This window comes from Synchiropus splendidus, chromosome 5, assembly GCF_027744825.2.
Source record: "Synchiropus splendidus isolate RoL2022-P1 chromosome 5, RoL_Sspl_1.0, whole genome shotgun sequence".
In the NCBI taxonomy this organism is placed as follows: Eukaryota; Metazoa; Chordata; class Actinopteri; order Syngnathiformes; family Callionymidae; genus Synchiropus; species Synchiropus splendidus.
The window spans coordinates 25,999,626-26,016,527 of record NC_071338.1 but is presented as its reverse complement, the minus strand read 5'-3'; the positions used below and the strand labels follow the sequence as shown (position 1 = coordinate 26,016,527).

Genomic DNA, 16,902 nt, shown 5'->3' with positions numbered 1-16,902 from the left:
GAAGCTTTTGTTGTCACTATTTCTGTTATCCGCGTCTGCCACAGGTGACAAGCTGTCGCACCTAGCCAGGGTCATGAGGAGCTGAATTTGGGGTGCACTTCACATACCTCTTTTTTTTTTTTCACACATCATGATGTATGTCAACCATATGTTACTTTCAGGAGGGGCCCTCACTGCATGTTGTTGGTCTCCAGGTAAGTGCCCATTGTGAAAATCCACTTGTGTGTGATGTGATGTGGTGCCTTCTTTAACCTATTCTCCCGTTTTCCCTACTGATGAGCCTCAACTTCATGGCTAGTGCCTCATGTGGTCTGCAGAAAAATAAACTTTATTGAATTGGAAAGGGAAGTCAGAGGCCAAGACATCTGCAGTGCTGCAGACTCAACAGAATGCATGTTTATTGAACAATTACTGATGTTCTCAATTTTTTTTGTGGGAAAAAGAATGTTTTTTGCTCTTTAATTTACTCCTGTAGTAATTTCAGAACGTTTTGATCCTCAGTTTGAGTCATAGATGACTGACAGCCATCATAACAGTTCGGTCAACACTGGCTCTCTGCACTTTTTCACTTTGCCTTTGCTCAGTTAAGAGTGGTCAGTCACTGACCACTGCAGACAGACACCTGAGATGACCAAGTCTGAGGCACCGTGAAGCGAGTGTCTGCCCACAGTTATTGATCTGCTGAAGGAAGCCACTCTGAAAAGACCTTCTCAGTCTTTTTATCCAGTGAAATCACTGCTGCGTCACTGTTTCCTGTGCAGTTCACTTTTCCACTTTTCCCTTTTTTCCCTCTTCGCAGTGATACTGAGAACTTTCCCTCTGCAGTAGAACAAGTTTCCTGGCTGCACAGCCCGTCTGCTCAAGAATGGACCACTAAAGGGTCCGCGCACGCACAAAAGCGAGAGGTAAACGTCTTTTTCCTTCAGCTCTTCGCCGATCGAGACGGTAAAAACCAAGTCACTTTGTCTTCCGATGCGTTTTGAGGAGAGTTGGTGACAGATGTGGCAGCGCGGCGGAGGAGTGTCCCATGTGACCTCCACTCTTGTTTGTCAGCGAATACTCGCAAAGATGCTCTCGGTTTTGAAGTATTCGTTCATTACAAAAAACGTTTTTAATGTTTGTACTGATCTCCTGATGTTTTAGTGTGACGGGTTTCAGTTGCAGTCTCGCGTCTTGACCGAGAGGGGGCGTCCCAGTCTTCGAATAAGGCTCAGTCTATTGTTTACCGCATCGTTCTGTGCTGGGTTTCTGTTCTTTCTTTGAGGTCGCTGACCTTCGGGATGTTGAGTCTGTCCACCATGATAGAGATAAATGAACGTCCTTGTGAAGAACGCAGTTGTTAACATGTCGCTTTCTGGCATCACTTCAGGTGGATAAATTCAAGTTCATCGTCAGCTAATAATGACATTTAACACTTTGAGAAAATGTGGACTCATCCCTTACCTCAACAGAGTTTGGATGTTTTCCTGTCTGAAAGCAAATGTGATACATGTACAATCCTGTATTAGAACATGTGAACAACTGGCTTGACAAGTTTATCTGTGCCTTAGGTGGGTTTAGATGTGAAAGCTGCCACATAAACCACACATTATGCACAAGGAAACTGTCATGTAAAAGTCTATCCGCAGCTGTTTTTGTCAAAAAATATTTTCTTCCTCACGACTTCTTGGTGGCTTCCTATCTTTTCAGCAGACAGAAACCCTGCTCTTCGCCAAATTAAGCTGTTTAAAGGTAGACGTTTATTCTTCTTTCAAGTACTGCTTAGCAGTTTACTATGCTACCTAAAGACTGACAGAATAAATGCAGTTCACAACAGGTAGTTATAATAACAAATGCAAGCATGAATGTAAATGTCATTTTTAAATGAGAATTTTATGCGCAGTGTTCAGAGCATTGGAAATGTTTGCGAACTGTGCAATGAAGTTTTTCGTGTCAACTTTGCATCATATCCTGCCAGAGCTGGTGCTATTTTTAGTTTTGGGACTCATTTATAACTTCCACAAATACTTTTTCTTACTGCTTATAGACTGGCATTGTTTTCCTTCATTTGTTTCTTAGTTGTTAATGTGGTATATAATAAGATTATCTGCCGTCATATCATTATTCTTTTGTTACTGGCTTTGATGTTTACTTCTATCATTTTGAAACATGAATCTGCTTTTGTTCTTTTACTCCAATCTACCTCACTTGTAAGGTTTGTTATATTTAACACCCCTAGTTACTTGTAGTGCCATTATTAATAACCAATTTTCTCTCAAGAATTGCAGTAAACTCTTTAATTCTAACACTTTGTTTTAAAGTAAAAAAGTATGGGAGAAAAAAAGAACAGCATAACACACAACAGTGACAACAATAACAATAATAAATAGAATGTATTCATTTTTACAGAATATTTATAGAGTAGTGTTTGTCTTGCTATGAGTAGATCATTTAAGTTCAGGAAAGTAGTTAGTGTAGTCCTCATCTCCCCACGTGACACAGCTAAAACCTGAGCATCCTAAAAACCACCGAGCAGCAGTTTAAGAGTCGCCTCAGGCTGCTTTCCGTTTATGTGTTCACACTTTCTCTTAACCTCCTGGTCCTGGGAATGTCTACAGGCCCTGAGTGAGGATTTGAGCCACATTTTTGGAGTGTAGGTGGCAGAAGCTCCTGGCGTCTCAGAACAATAATCCCCCCATAAATGTTGGAGGTATTTCAGCTCTTGAGTGAATCCTAGACAAACACTTTCTGTGATGTTTTCTGAGACCGTTATTGTTCTCTCTTTCATGAGTGAAGCGTTAGCAGGTGTATAATGACGAGACTCAGATCCTGACTTTGTTTTGAGGTTTTAATGGAGAATCCACAACACAGATGTTAGGATTTAACTTGCTGGATGGTGGGTGGATATTTGCAGAAGTGAAGGAAGTGGGTTTTTAGTAGAATTCCAGATACACATGGTGGTGAAAAGACTCCCACAAGTTTAAGATTTGAGTCGACAAATGCTCGCTGTGTTCTCTTGTTTTGTTCGGAGGAGGATACGTCACATGTCTTCAGGAAGGACAATCTTTATGAGACATTGAAGCGTCTGTGAGAAAAGTCGAACTAAAGGTTTCCAGCTGAGTGGAAGCCTCAAAATGCTCTGTTTTTTTGTTTTTTTTTTGGGGGGGGGGGTATTTTGGAGAGAGCAGAGAAGGATTTATGACTTTCATATGCATAAAATCATATCAGATTCTTATTAATTATGGTGATATACTGCTACCATGGGGTAGTAAAGCACGTTTATAACTCCTGCGTCATTTGAAAGCAAACCACGACCAACAGGCAGCTGGATAAACAGTCTGAAAGGCTGTGAGTTTTGACTTTTATTTCGTTATAAAATTTAGTACATTTTTTTTAATTTTCAATATGAACAATTGCTCTACAGTATATGTATATTAAGGTACCCTAAAACTAAGGATAATGAATTTTAGTCTTGAAAATACTGCATGATTTACTTTCCATTCTCTTCTGTTTTAAGCAACAAAAGCATGAAAAAAAACAGAAAATTAAAAATAAAAAGAAATAAATGACTGATATGAACTCTATGGTGAAACTGTTTAGATCTGACTCTCATGAGGCTTTGACTGATATGGAATTAGTCCTCATACCGATTATCATGCATGCAGTGTTTCTCCTTCGAACACATTACACAGAAATTACAAGGCATTGAGGCGGTAATCCATCACGGTCCATGAGCCATAAGCGCCAGATCTTTGTCAAATAACTCTATTCAGTGACAGGAGTGAAACCAACGCTCACTCCTGAATATTCATCCGCACTCCTCGGCCACAATAAACCATGCAGGGAATGGCTGGCAAGCAGAGGACATGGGGCCAGAGCTTGACAAAAGTGGGGGGCAAACAACCCGTCACCATGGCAACAAGTCCAGCCTCCGACACTCAGCAGTAGGCTGGAACCGCACGAGCAGGAGGGCGCTCTCTTTTCCCCCCTTCACATGTCGGCTTGGCTTGGAAAGACATGACTCTGAACCTAGTGAGGAGGGCAGGTATTCGGCCAAACTTCTTCTCAGTGTAGAGAGAGAGGATTGAGGCGTCGCACTGGGATTATAATCCGGCAAAATGACCTCCGCCATGGATGAGAGGGGAAATCTTCAGGTAAAACCGCTACACTTTTGACAGGGAAGTTCTCCATGTTTGCTGTGGGGAACCATCGAAAACAGTGGTGAAATCACCAGGGCATACGTGATATTTAATAGAAGGAATGCTCAACTATTCTGCAAAATACTTTCAAATTCGCGTGAAGCGATTTAGAACTCACGTGACCATATTTGGTCATCGACTTGTTTTCACTAAGATGAGCAGCAACATGCTAGTGCTAACACCAGACTGGGTTTGTACTTCTAGGTCATTTCTTTCTATTCTGAAGAGATAACACACATACTGTACGTGCTTCTGTCCCTCTTGTTTACATAACTGGTCGATAAAGACAAGTAGTGCAACACATTAGATTGATTTAAATTGGCAATTTCTTCTTACTTTGACCAGTAACTTATGGAAATATGTAGACTGTAAAATATGCTGAATCACCTTGATGTAAAGATGAGCACACAAACAGACCTTTTCTTCAGGTTGTAAAATGATTCAGATAATATGTTCATCTCTCTGTGTTCTTGCCATGTGATTTACCTTAAAAGTGACATCAGTTTAGAGGTGTATTCCCAAACGCTTAATGGGTCGACAGTCATTTTATGTGGACACAAACCTAATGAGAATGAATGTCGCTTGCCACCATCCCAAATAACAACTACAATAGGAAACAAAGTTGGTTTTATTGAAGTACTTGTGTAAGTTATACATATATTTTTCTGGTTTTAAAAATTGTTAGTACCTATCTATTAATTTTCTTTACAGCATATGAAGCATTCACAGCTCAATGACTCCCATTTATGTTACAGCCCTGCAAGAAAATGTGTTCAAATGTTGTCTTCAAAGTTTATTTTTTAAATAAAGTAAACAAACATACACACTACCAACAAAAATGGAAGCAAGTGCTGAGATTATAAGAGCACCCAGCGCTGAGGACAAGTGGAACACATCCTGACAGGTTGTGATGGAAAATAGACAAGTTGAAAAGCAAAAATATAGTTTTTACGAGCATCTTTAGAAGACTTTCCAGTATAAGTTGTGGTTTTTGAATTGTGTCCTGCTCTATTATTCAAAAGGGAACAAAATCAGATTTTCATTTTTATCAGTCAACGGTCATTTAAAGAAAGTTTCTGTCACATCTTTTCTTTCACTTTAGGAGTTCTGCCTGGCTATAACAACAGGCCACTGAAATTTAAAAAGTGGCCAGTTATTGGGTTGTTGCTAGAGATTTGGGGTGGGACCTGAACAAGTAGCTAGTCAAGAAAGTGGACCGAGAGCTCACTGTTCAGGCATGAAGCAGTTACTTAGAAGAGAGAAGCAGCAGTAATTGCAAGCAGATGGTTCCTGGTTGGAAGCGATAGTTAATATCTTGTCAGCTCAATAAGAAAGGCAGTAACCTGACTTTAATATCTGACCAGTCAGGGTTGTTGTCCAAAGATAATTCCACCTGTTTCTCATGAAATGAAGCTGTTTTAGATGACTTCAATGCATGTTCAATAATGTTTCGTAGGTGAGTATTGTGACTATTGAATGCAACTGAATTTGTAATATACTTTCCCAATATCCCCTCAGTCCATTATCTACTGTTATACAGGGGAGAAGAGAAATGCTCGGCAGGTTTGTTGCACTCCGAACACGATTTAAGCTGCCAAGATAACGTGCCTGGATATCATCATCATCTTTCAAGATGGGTTTTACTTGTACGTCACAATATGTATTATGAATGTCGTGCCATGTAATGTCATTACCTCGTATAAATGAATACTTGATTTACAGTTAAACCTTCCAAACATAGTGTATTCATAGGGCCCACTGCTGCTACAGCTGTGTCGGTCATTAAGATGTCCAGTTAATGTCTTTAGCATGAGCTGTAAACAAGCTGCTACAACGTAGTTCTACTCCTGAAATGAATGTAAACGATTTGACCAACGTTGCGCTCATTATATACAAGCTAACCGACGGACTTTACGCCGACAGATTTATGTTCTGCGTAGTGCTAACATGGCAAGGGTCTATTTCCATAAAGACTTTCTATTGTGCCGATCAAACAATAGCAAGTTCCTTTCGGCCGGACAAAGCTATTGAACAGATTCCCTTCTGTTCTGTTGGCTGCAACAGAGACAGACGCTCATGTCAACAGGCTCTTTCAAAGAGACCGTTGTTCACGCAGCCTCACAGAAAGAGTTTGTTTCTTCATTCAATATGGGGTGGAATCTTAATTAAAACTGCCGTGATTCTTCCTGAGCTTGAGTTTTAATCAGTTAAACCTGGGTTATTACCTCTTATTATTGACTTGATAGTACCTTACATAATATATATTTAAATCAGACACTGATGTTCTTTTGCTTGACCTACAATTATTTACCTAACTATTAATTATTATTACTGTTTTCTTTTTCAAATCTAGCATTTTCCAAGTGGAGATTTTGGGTATGGGATGTTCAGCCTTGTGACTTCTCGTATTCCTGGAATGGAAGCATATTCTCTTTGTTTGTCTTTTGGGCCTAGACTGAAATATCTCAGGAGGCAGATAAGATCAAGTCTCAATGACTTTGGCAACCTCCTCTCAAGCTTACTCCGAGTGCCGTAATAAATCCTGTTTAAACCATAATTGGGTCAGGTTTGTTTTTGAAGACAAAAGTGATTTCAGTGTCTTGTAATTCATTTTTAATGTCCTCCACTACTTTTCGTTTAATCATCTATACGCACGAGGGTGAGCTGTTTTGCCTCATTCATGAAACACCAGATCTAAAAAAAAGGACACCTGCAAGGAGAGATAAACAGGCAAAAAATACCCACTCTGTCTCTGTCTGTCTCACAAAGTCTGATTATATTCAAATATATTATTCAAATCACACCCATTATTTCATATAAAGGACGTAATCTTATTCTGAAATAAAGAGGAGAACGCATATTGAAGTAGAGCTTGTGAAAACAAGGATACAGTGTGAAAAAATATTGCATGATAAAAGCCATGTTTTCATTCATTTCTCTAGTGTAGAGTTGCAGTTCCATTCAGCAAGTTCTCACCGTTACATTTTATTCAAGCAGAAATCACACCTTGGTTATGTTTTATACGGCACATTAAGACAGTTATTGTATGTTCAAATCATATATTTGTAGAGTTGTTTCTATGATTTCTTGTTTGATTGTTTTAAAAGACTGAAAGGAGAATGAAGTAGCATTACACACATTTGTCAGTCAGTGCTGCAGGATGAAGATGAGTTCAAATACTCTTTTGCACGTCATCTCCAGCTAAACGCTCCGTGTTTGCTCTCCACCCAACATTTGATCTTTGTGACGGCAAACAAAGTCGGCTCTGTTAATCCCTCAGCGCTTGTTGGGACAGGTTGATTGTAAGAGTGGCGCACCCATGACAGGATGATGTCATGTTCTATTCTTGACAAGCCAGTTCCTAAAAACAGTGGCTTAATGATTTTGTAACAGTGACATGCCGCTGGTTCATAGCATAGTGGTGCTGTTGCCTCACAAATTGAAGCGCACAGGTTTTAATTTTGCAGAGAAACTTCATTTTCTTCTTTAAGATTCAATGCCATTTCTTTTTCCAACTCTAAAGGGCTGTATTTCATGACACACAACAGTGTGGGTTTTTCGGCTCCTGGCAAAGTCCAAGAGGTCGGAGGTCAACTCGGTCGCAATCTCTACCCCCCTGCTGCTACTCAGATGGATGTTAGCCAGTTTTCCACATGCCTGCTTCAACAGCTGTGCACACTCATATCAGACTTGCACAGAAGGGCTTTCCTAAAAAAATGGACTTGAGGGAGGAAACGGTTCCACTCGACAGACCACACTCTGGCATGCACGCAGGCTATTTAGGCATTTGCATTTGTAATTATATAGGTATGACTCTATTCGACTGCCAGGAGCACCAGCCGATCTGGGTGTGCTTTATATCAAAATTGTCAGAGATTCAAGATGTCAAAAATAGACTTTCAACAAAACAGTATTCTATTTTAGATGACACGTGTTGTTACAGACTGCATGCAATTTAGCACTGCGTGAAACCTTTACTGCTACACGATGAGCTGAACATTCTTCTCTTTACTGGATCCCTGTTCAAGGACACATAGCATCCCTCACTTGTCTATACATTTTAATGTGGTTTTGGGGCAGAGCAGTGTGTTCACTTGTGTTGTGCTGACCATAACACAAGGCTGGGCTACAAAAGAATCCCCACTAATCTTCCTGTGAATCCCATCGTGCGCTGCAACAGTTGAAGCTGTTGTTACAGCTGAAGCTCCAACAATGAAAATTAAACAATCTTCATTCTAGAGCTTGTCTTTTTGAATGTTTTACTTCTTGTATCATTAGAAAATACTAAACATTTTATTTTGCTGGAGTTTAAGGGGGCAATTTCTTGTCTTCCACTGGTGTCTGCACGGCTTCAGTGAGTGATAAAAGCGTGAGGTGTGTCTGCATTCTACTCCCGCCAGTCAGGACATATTGACATGCTGTTCCATCACGACTCAAGAACAGTCTGCTTTGGTCTAGTCCAAATGTTTTCTCACTCTGTTTAAGCAAGTCGAGGAGGCTCATCGTGTGGACACAGTTATGCGTTTCTCCACCCTGAAATATCAGTGCATAACAGCATGAATTTCACTTTGACATTTTGAGGTTTAAAGGCCATTGTGTATCGAATTCCATCATGAAACGAGGATGACCTCAGATGAATGAGTTATTAGAAGACACTCATAATTGTTAAGACTGTCTCACCATGGTGAGCAGAACTGGTTTGTCTTGAGAATCTGTGTGTATGCGCAGGCTGGTCCGTGTGAGTCTGTGGGGATTAAGAATGTGAGTAATGGATGAATTTTTAGAGATTTAAAGTATCAACTTGTCATCACTGTTTCTTGGCAGCGTATAATCTGGGTCAGTGATTTAAAAAACCTTTACGACGGGGTGCTGGAGTTGTGTTTAGCAGGGAAGTTGAGTGCAGGATATACTTCATTTAAGCTTCACCCCATTTTCTTCGGCGTTACGTGATTAAAAAATACATCCCGATTGAGGTCAGTAGAGGTTTGGTCATTATGGAAGCTTCACATCTTCCATTGTGTCAACCTCAGAATGGTGGGTGTGAGCGTAATTGTCTGAGTTGAATTCTGAAAAAGCTCCTAAGACTCAGTCCAGGTGTGTTCCTTTCATTTCAAAGCCGCCACCCCTTCATAGTAGCGTGAGTGTGGACGACGGACGGGCCGAGCAGACGGTGCTAGATTCTTGCTGGGTGTCAAGAGAGCGGCATATCCGCGAGTTTACTGACACGGTCAAGGACGTGGGTGCGCTCTTTGAAGCACTTTTCACCCAATTAAGTATAATGTGTACACACCCGCACCCTCCCAAACACACACAGCCCTCGCAGCCACCTGGGTGAGGACTTACTCTTTAACCACAGCTCTCTCTTTTTCAAGGACATGCCAAGCACAAAGGCTTCTTTATTCCATCTCCAGTAGCTGATGCGAGACTCTGCTGTACTCCTTCATGAATATGCTCTTGTTTCTGAGGAAAATGTCTCATTAATAGAGCTCCTGGACAGGATCATGACAAAGCATGTTATGATAAAAAACGATGAGGCAGCTGGGCGGTGTTGTGTTTCTCTGGCTCGAGAGAAAAACAGTCACATGAGTGAAATTATAGCTTCTTTGAAGATGTTGGTGAAATTAGGATTCAAGGATTAAAGACTGCTATCTAAAAAGGTGACCTACATTTTTTTATTTAGCTGCATAATAGGGGTCAATGTCTTTTTCCAATATGGCATCCCGTTATAACCACCTGAGTGGCGTTTCTTTACGATTGTATAATGCATAGGACTAATAAAACATAATTCACCAGACATCCCCTGTTGGAGGAAATGACAGTCCGCTCTTTAACTACATAATTATTACCTGTTTAGCCACAACCGAGAAAGGAAAGCAATAAACCTGATTGTGTGGTTTTCTTTATTTGGGCATATACTAGAGGTAAAACTGAGACTGGTAAAATATACAAGCATTTTCTCATTTTGCAGCATTGGTCGCTCTCTGTCAGACACAGAAATGCTCATATCTGTCAGCTGGGGATATGGACGAAAAAAATAATGACAAAAATGTTGTCATTTTGGCAATAACTTGGATCATGTGTTGGACACACTACAGTCTCTCTTGAAACTGTTTTATGACGAAACTTATTTGTTGAGTTTGTCTCCAACATCATTATTTGTTTATGTTTAAATACAATAGTTAACTAAGTGTAGATATGAGAAATTCAATGTTTCACGTCCCGCTGGTGTCTGACAGACTGCTCTGCCAGCTTTATTTAGGGGTTAAATTGAGCCGTCTGTCTGCTGTATCTCATGTCTCTCAACAGTTGACTTCAACTATGGACCAGTCTGGACACATTTCCTAGATGCTATTGAAGAAATATTAGAAATAATGTGAATAAATGATCAATTTTTATATTTTATTCTCAAAATCATTATGCAAACTGTCAGTCCTTTCTCCAACCTTTTCATAATTTTCTCACCTCTCACCTTTTCATTGCCTTACGGCTACGTGGTTGATGGAATTGTAGAGTGAATGTAGTATAAAACTGACTTGGCATGACTTTTTTTTAACCTTGTTGACTGCCCCTCTAAGAACATATTTCGGAAATGCATTCTTGCTGTATACTGACCTGCTTCGATTGTGTCCATGCCGTTTTGCCATGTATCTGTCAACTGAAAAACACACTTGTCCTTGTTCCTGCATGCTTTTTGTTAGCATGTGGACCACTAGTCTATAGAAGCCAATCTTGTCTAGTGCAACTTTGGGATATAGTATTTCCTTTGTACTTGTTTATACTGCGTTATTTTGCGTCAGGAGATGGTATCAGACCTCAGGAAGTCAGCTAGCTAACGCCTTGGTGTTTACACTGCTAGGCCCGAAGTGGGCCTCTCTGACCCATTTCTATGATGTAGCTTTGGGAAAATGAGGAAATCCTGAAAATCTCGTTTTGTCTCTATCAGCTAAAGCTATAGTTTATGCCCCAACTTAACTCTGTTGGTGCTTATAGGTTTGTGATAAGGGTTTTAAGGACACCTTTAAAGGACACTCATTTCTGTTGTAATCCAGCCAGAAAACTTCAAATTGAGTCTATTGGTTTTTGCTTTTCTCCACAGCTTTCTACGGTCAGTCATTACTGGCGTTTGTGTCGTATACTTCAGCCAGAAATTTGACATTCCCTTACAAATAAGTACTTGAACAACTAATTTATACTGTGTGAACTGAGCACTCTGGCTTGGGTGAACTTCATCGTGGTGGCTACAGATATCTTGTGATCAGAATGTATTTTGATCATCTTAAAATGCTGAAAGAAAAGCTTACTGCGTAATGAAGTTTACAGGCTCCATTTCCTGAACAGCACCACACGATGATTCCATGTGCTTCTTGGAGAATCATGACGCCTGATGTCCACAGGAAATAGCTGACAGCAGGAATGCTCCCTCTCTCTCCTCATTTGTCTCCATAGCAGTCAGCTGGAGCACTGGGTGGCTGCCTTTTTCATACAACAACTTCCTGTAAACAAGCTTTGCAGCAGCGCATGCTCCCATTCTCCACCTCTGATCTCTAGGGATCCCCTTTTGACCTTTTGAAGCTCTTCTGAGAGGGTTAATGTTGCAGCTTTTAATGGGCCGTAGTGCTGAAGTCTGTGTGTCGGCCTCAACTAACTTCTAGCAGGAGACACTGCACCATCTCAAGAGTTGCTCCTATATCAAAAGCTCAAATGTTTTAATCTACATCAGGAATAGCGTTCAACTCCATTGTTGCTTCCTCTGTCTATTTTAGAATCCAATAGACATAAACTCAAACACATTGTACTTGATCAACCCTGAAATAAAGGGGTCAAACTTCATTTTCATTTATTGCTTTAAGTCAATGTTTTGTCAACATTATTGTGCTAAAATCGGGTTGTTAAGTATTGTACACGGCTGGGTTTTATGCTTCGCAAACTGCATGAAAGATTATCATAACTGCTATAAATATAAGGGTAAAACAAGTTTCATTTAGCCCAATAATTTATGAATCTCATTCATATTTCCCTTTAACTGCAGATAGCAATCGAGGCATCCGGATGGAGTTCTTGTCTGATGCCAAATTTTTAAAGCGCTAGTTTCGTGATGTGCTATTACGTCACTTACGTCACTGTTCATTAGCTTTTCTGTTGGAACAGTAACTGATATGGAAGGGAATCTCCTGTTTTTCAAAACCCAATTTGTCTGCTGAGAGTGTTTGTTTAAGAAAAGTAATATTTTACTTGCTCTGTTTGCTCTTCAGGCGAGTCGGTGGACTGAGGATCATGACTGCCAACAAAAGTTCAAAGGCTGTGCCCCGTGCAGGAGGGGGTAAAGTTCCACGGGACATACCTGACAGGTCAGAAACATTTCAGTCAAACCCTTTTTATCTTGCCTATTATTGTTAATACGGCTTGGTATGACTCGGGAGGATGTGTTTGTTGTTCCCATTTTCAAACTCTTTGCCCTCTTTGATCTGAGGAGAAGTCAAACTTGCACTTCCATGACAGCCCATTGTGATGCGTGAATGGTATACACTGCTCAAATCCCTCGCGTTGCCCTTTGTTTCCTGTGATCTACTATGAACTTTTAAAAGGATTCTTCTGCTACACAGCAGTTTTTCAATCAGCATGCCCCTCCTGGAGTATCGTTGCTTACAGTTATTCCCAAGATAAAGGTGTGAATATAGATGTGAGAAGAACTCAATACATTCTTTTCCCGTGATGATTGTGCACTTAAGGTCTGTTTCTCTTGATAAATGTATTTGTCTTTCTAGTGTATTAGAAACCAACAAGCCTCACGAGAGCATATTGACCTACATTCAGAGCTCTTTATTCATGCGTGCCTGAAATCTCCATGAATTCAGTTATTAGTGTGCGATTACCTGCGCATTAACGTCTGCTGTTGGAGGAAAGTGCTTCTCCTTGATATTTCCAGAATACTGCGTTTTTGTCATTATCATTGAGATGATGCATGTTCTAAATGTTTAGTTCAAAACAACTTCTGTCCCACATCCCTGCCATGTTTAGGTGTACATAAGTTGTGGACCGTTATTCTCATTTAAGTTGTGTATTTAGTGTGGTGTCACATGAAGAATAAGACAAACACATGCAAAAAAAACCCAGTAAAATCAAACATACTTATAGGTCTTAATACGTCTCTATAAAAAGCCAGTTTTAAATGAGTTCAGGTTCAGTACTGGCCCATGGCTGGAAAGGATTGCTGCTCTATTGTGGTTGGCCTTGGAGGAGTATGTTGGTGGTTTGAAAGAGGTAGCGTGTAAAGCCTTTGTCTGTTAACAAGTTGTTTGTCTCAGTACGTGGGGATAGATGAAAAGACAAGTGGAATTATTCGAACACGTGTTTCTGCGGATCTGCACCCACTTTCTCCAGTTACTCGGACAAAAGTTTCCTGGAATCTCAGGGTCAAGGGCAGATGAAACTAAGCCAGTTTCACTGGGGTGACTCACTGTTGGGGCAATGAGTGGCACAAGGCAGATTGATTGAGATCCAAGTTGCAGGTGGATGACCTTGCTCTTTCCTCTGTTTTGCCCTGCAAAACCCCCACCGAAAAACAGTGGGGTTTTGGGTCATATTGAATGTTAAAATAAGCATTTCAAATATACGGTACAAATACAAAAAAAGAGCGGTTGGAAGAGTATATACAAGCGTGAAACACTGCATTTAGGCACGTAATCCTAGACATACTTTTTTGAAATTAGAGGAGGGAAAAGAAAGCTGTAAAGAATGACAACAGAGCAGAAATGCTTCTTTTAGAATTTGGAGTCTCCATCCTGGTCAGGGCCAGGAATTGGTTTGTGGTTCTTTCTGCTGCGTTGATGCCTGAAGCAGACCATGCCACTGGCAACAGCTCCCCCTGTAGATCTGTATGTGTGGCCATCCCAGCTGAAGTCCGCTGAACTCGCCCAAGTTTCACATCGTCTCGTATGGAACTCAAGGGACTTGTTAAAAGTCTGACACTTCATTGGCAAAAACATGCTTTATTAGATTCAATTCAACTGCTTTTTTGATACTTTTGATACTACTTTTTTGAACATTGTTGTTTGAACAATACGAATAAAGGCCAACTAATCTAATATATACTGAGAAACACATTTTCCCAACTATTTTATATCTTATTCCAACAACAAAGCTTTTTTTGTGTGGTGGGATGCATGTTTAAAGTCACACCAACATAGGCGTCTACTTTCATATAGTATTTTTTAGAGTGAGTGGTGTCAAACAGCCTTATGCGAACCACCAGATAAAATATTTACAGCAGAGCAACTGCTTCGGGAATAAAATTTGGCATCATCTATTGTGCAGGCTTGCAGGTTTTTGATGCGTCATTTAAGTCTTAGTACCTTAGAGCACAACTCATGAAAATAGGGAAGGGCACAAAGATCTGTCCCGACTTGCAACATAGGATCCATGTCCGCAGCCGTCAGCTTCCTCCAGCTATTGAGCTTGTTATTCTAACCGGTGCTGTGACATCAGATCTCTAAACGCCTCCTTTTTGCAACACTTTCTCCGCTTCCAGTCGTCACTAAGTTCCTGAACGAATATTAGTTGCAAGGTGTCGGGGATCTACAAGGAAAGCTGGTTGCTCTGTGAAAACTATTTAATGAGTCGAGCACCGTGAGAAGGGGACACACGTGTGCTGACGAATGTACAGCCAGTGGCGAGTCAGGAACTAGAACAGAGTATCACTTAGCTGAAGGGATTGCAAAGAGCCTTCAGACATGAAACTTTGAGAGAGAGAGAGAGAGAGACCTTTACAGGTAAGACCACACCACTAAATCCTTCCAAGTGCGTAGTTTACTGTGTGAGGTCCACTGTGAGAATCTTTTTTTCCGAGCGTTGCATATAACCACGGTGGCGCTTTAATTTTGTCTGTGTTTCCTTTGGCTTAAATTCTAATCCTTTGCTGCCAAAGACATTGCACTCTCCTGTTCTTGCTCTTGAATGTGGCTCAGTTCCCCCTTTTTTTCTCTTTGATCTGTGACAGAATTATAAATTTTATTCCTTTTCCCCCCCTTTTTTTTTTTTTAAACTATTGAGTTTCGTTTGATGTAGCCTGGTTGATGGTTGAAATTGTCCGCCCTTTCTCTTCAAAACTATATTTTGGACAGATGTGTCTTGAAAGGATTGTTTTTATAGATACACATTTTTTCTATTTTAGGTGCCGTTCTACGTCCCCCTGTCCTGTACTATCTGTGTGTCAGGGTCAGAGTTCGCAGTTCATTCTCAGTGACGGCGAAAACTCCAAAAAACAGAGCAAGTACGCTCGGACAGACGGCAGGTTCTTGGTGCGTGCCGACCTCCAAAGCACTAGACGGGACACTGAGTGTGGACGTCTTATAAAGTCCAAGAGCATCAGTTGTCTGGACAACAGGCTCTCTATTTACAAGCCCCCAACTCAAGCCAAGGTGTGTGAGACAAGTAAAGAAAACCAGGAACAGAAAGAAAACCAAGAGGACCTTTCTAAAAGCAAAGGGATCAATGGACGGCGCTTAAGTACCAGCACTCTTTCCCTCGGACCTCCCTTACATCAAGGACACAAACGTACCTTCTCCCTCAACCGCTCCGTCACCGGCGTTCCACCGGATACGATCCGCAAGAAAATCTCAGAATGGGAATGCAGGAAAGTGGTTCTCCCTAGGATGAGTTTGTGTGTGGATAAGAGACTAGGAACTGAGCGGGTCGGGGGCAGTGAGGGTTGCCCGAGTTTGCTCTCTTCTCCCTGCAGTGAGAAGGCCTTTGACTTTCAGGGGGTTCGCAGGATGAGCACTGCGTTTTCAGAATGCTCCTACACAGAAGAAGAAGAGAGGGTCGCCAGCAAGGATGGACTCGGTCGCTTCCAAAAAAGAATCAATAAAACAGATTCTTCTGGAATATATGTGCGTTCTCTATCTGCCCGGAAGGAGACTTCCGCAGTCCTGAACAGGATTCAAAAGATAGAACAAGCCCTAAAGGAGAACCCGAGCCCACCACCTCCACGTTATTTGAGTAACTGCTACGCACAAGACAAATTGAGACAAAAGTCTTTTGTGATCGGTGAGGACTTTAACAGCACATGCACCAGCAAACGCAGCAGCATCTGCTCCGTGGCCACCGAACCAGACACTGCTTTGGTGTCAGAGAAGCTTTCTAAAGTCAGACAAAGGTTAAGTCTGAGTTCAGCAAGGTCTGAAAGCCCAGAACCACAGTGCCTACAGATTGCTATTAGCACGCCAGTTAACCCCCTACCCAAGCCTAAACGCACTTTTGAGTATGATGCCAAACGAGAAGAGAAGCAGGCTTCACCAGCAAATGGACTACCTCCAGCCCTGGAGTCACCTCCACCTCTACCCTCCACTCCCGCACCCTGTCTGAAAAAATCAACAGGGAGCATGCCCATCAGAATTCGAGACAGGTAAGAGACCAGTTCTGCTCTATTATCTTGTTACATTGGGATGTAGATCTCAAAACAGAGACTGAATCAGACTGATGAGCCTTCAGTTTGTGCCATCCCTCTTCTGTTTCAGTGTGTCCAAAATCAGACTTAATCCTTTGAATCTAAAAGCAGTTTGAAAAACCCTAAACATCCATTTCCATATTGACTCTTTGTTTGACATTACTGTGGTTTAAACCGCATGCTGTTCTGGAAACCAACATGCCACAAATGCCTGCATTAATGCACCAGCATTCAGGTGGCCACCACCACTCATGTTCAACACTCTGGCTGCAAAACTAA

At 41.2% G+C, this 16,902-nt stretch overlaps 1 protein-coding gene across 2 annotated transcripts in view; it reads left to right on the top strand.

Moving 5' to 3' along the window:
* The first annotated feature begins 133 nt into the window (after positions 1-133).
* dennd2b (DENN domain containing 2B) overlaps positions 134-16,902 on the top strand; it is a 36,177-nt gene continuing 19,408 nt past the window's right edge. Inside the window, exons 1-3 of one of the 2 annotated variants that reach the window (XM_053864322.1) lie at positions 134-905; positions 12,431-12,526; positions 15,349-16,581. In XM_053864322.1, coding sequence (XP_053720297.1) covers positions 12,453-12,526; positions 15,349-16,581 — 1,307 coding nt within the window. In that variant the 5' untranslated portion in view covers positions 134-905; positions 12,431-12,452. Of the gene's footprint in view, positions 906-3,939; positions 4,134-12,430; positions 12,527-15,348; positions 16,582-16,902 lie in introns of those variants that run through there. The other variant, XM_053864321.1, reaches the window with a different exon arrangement.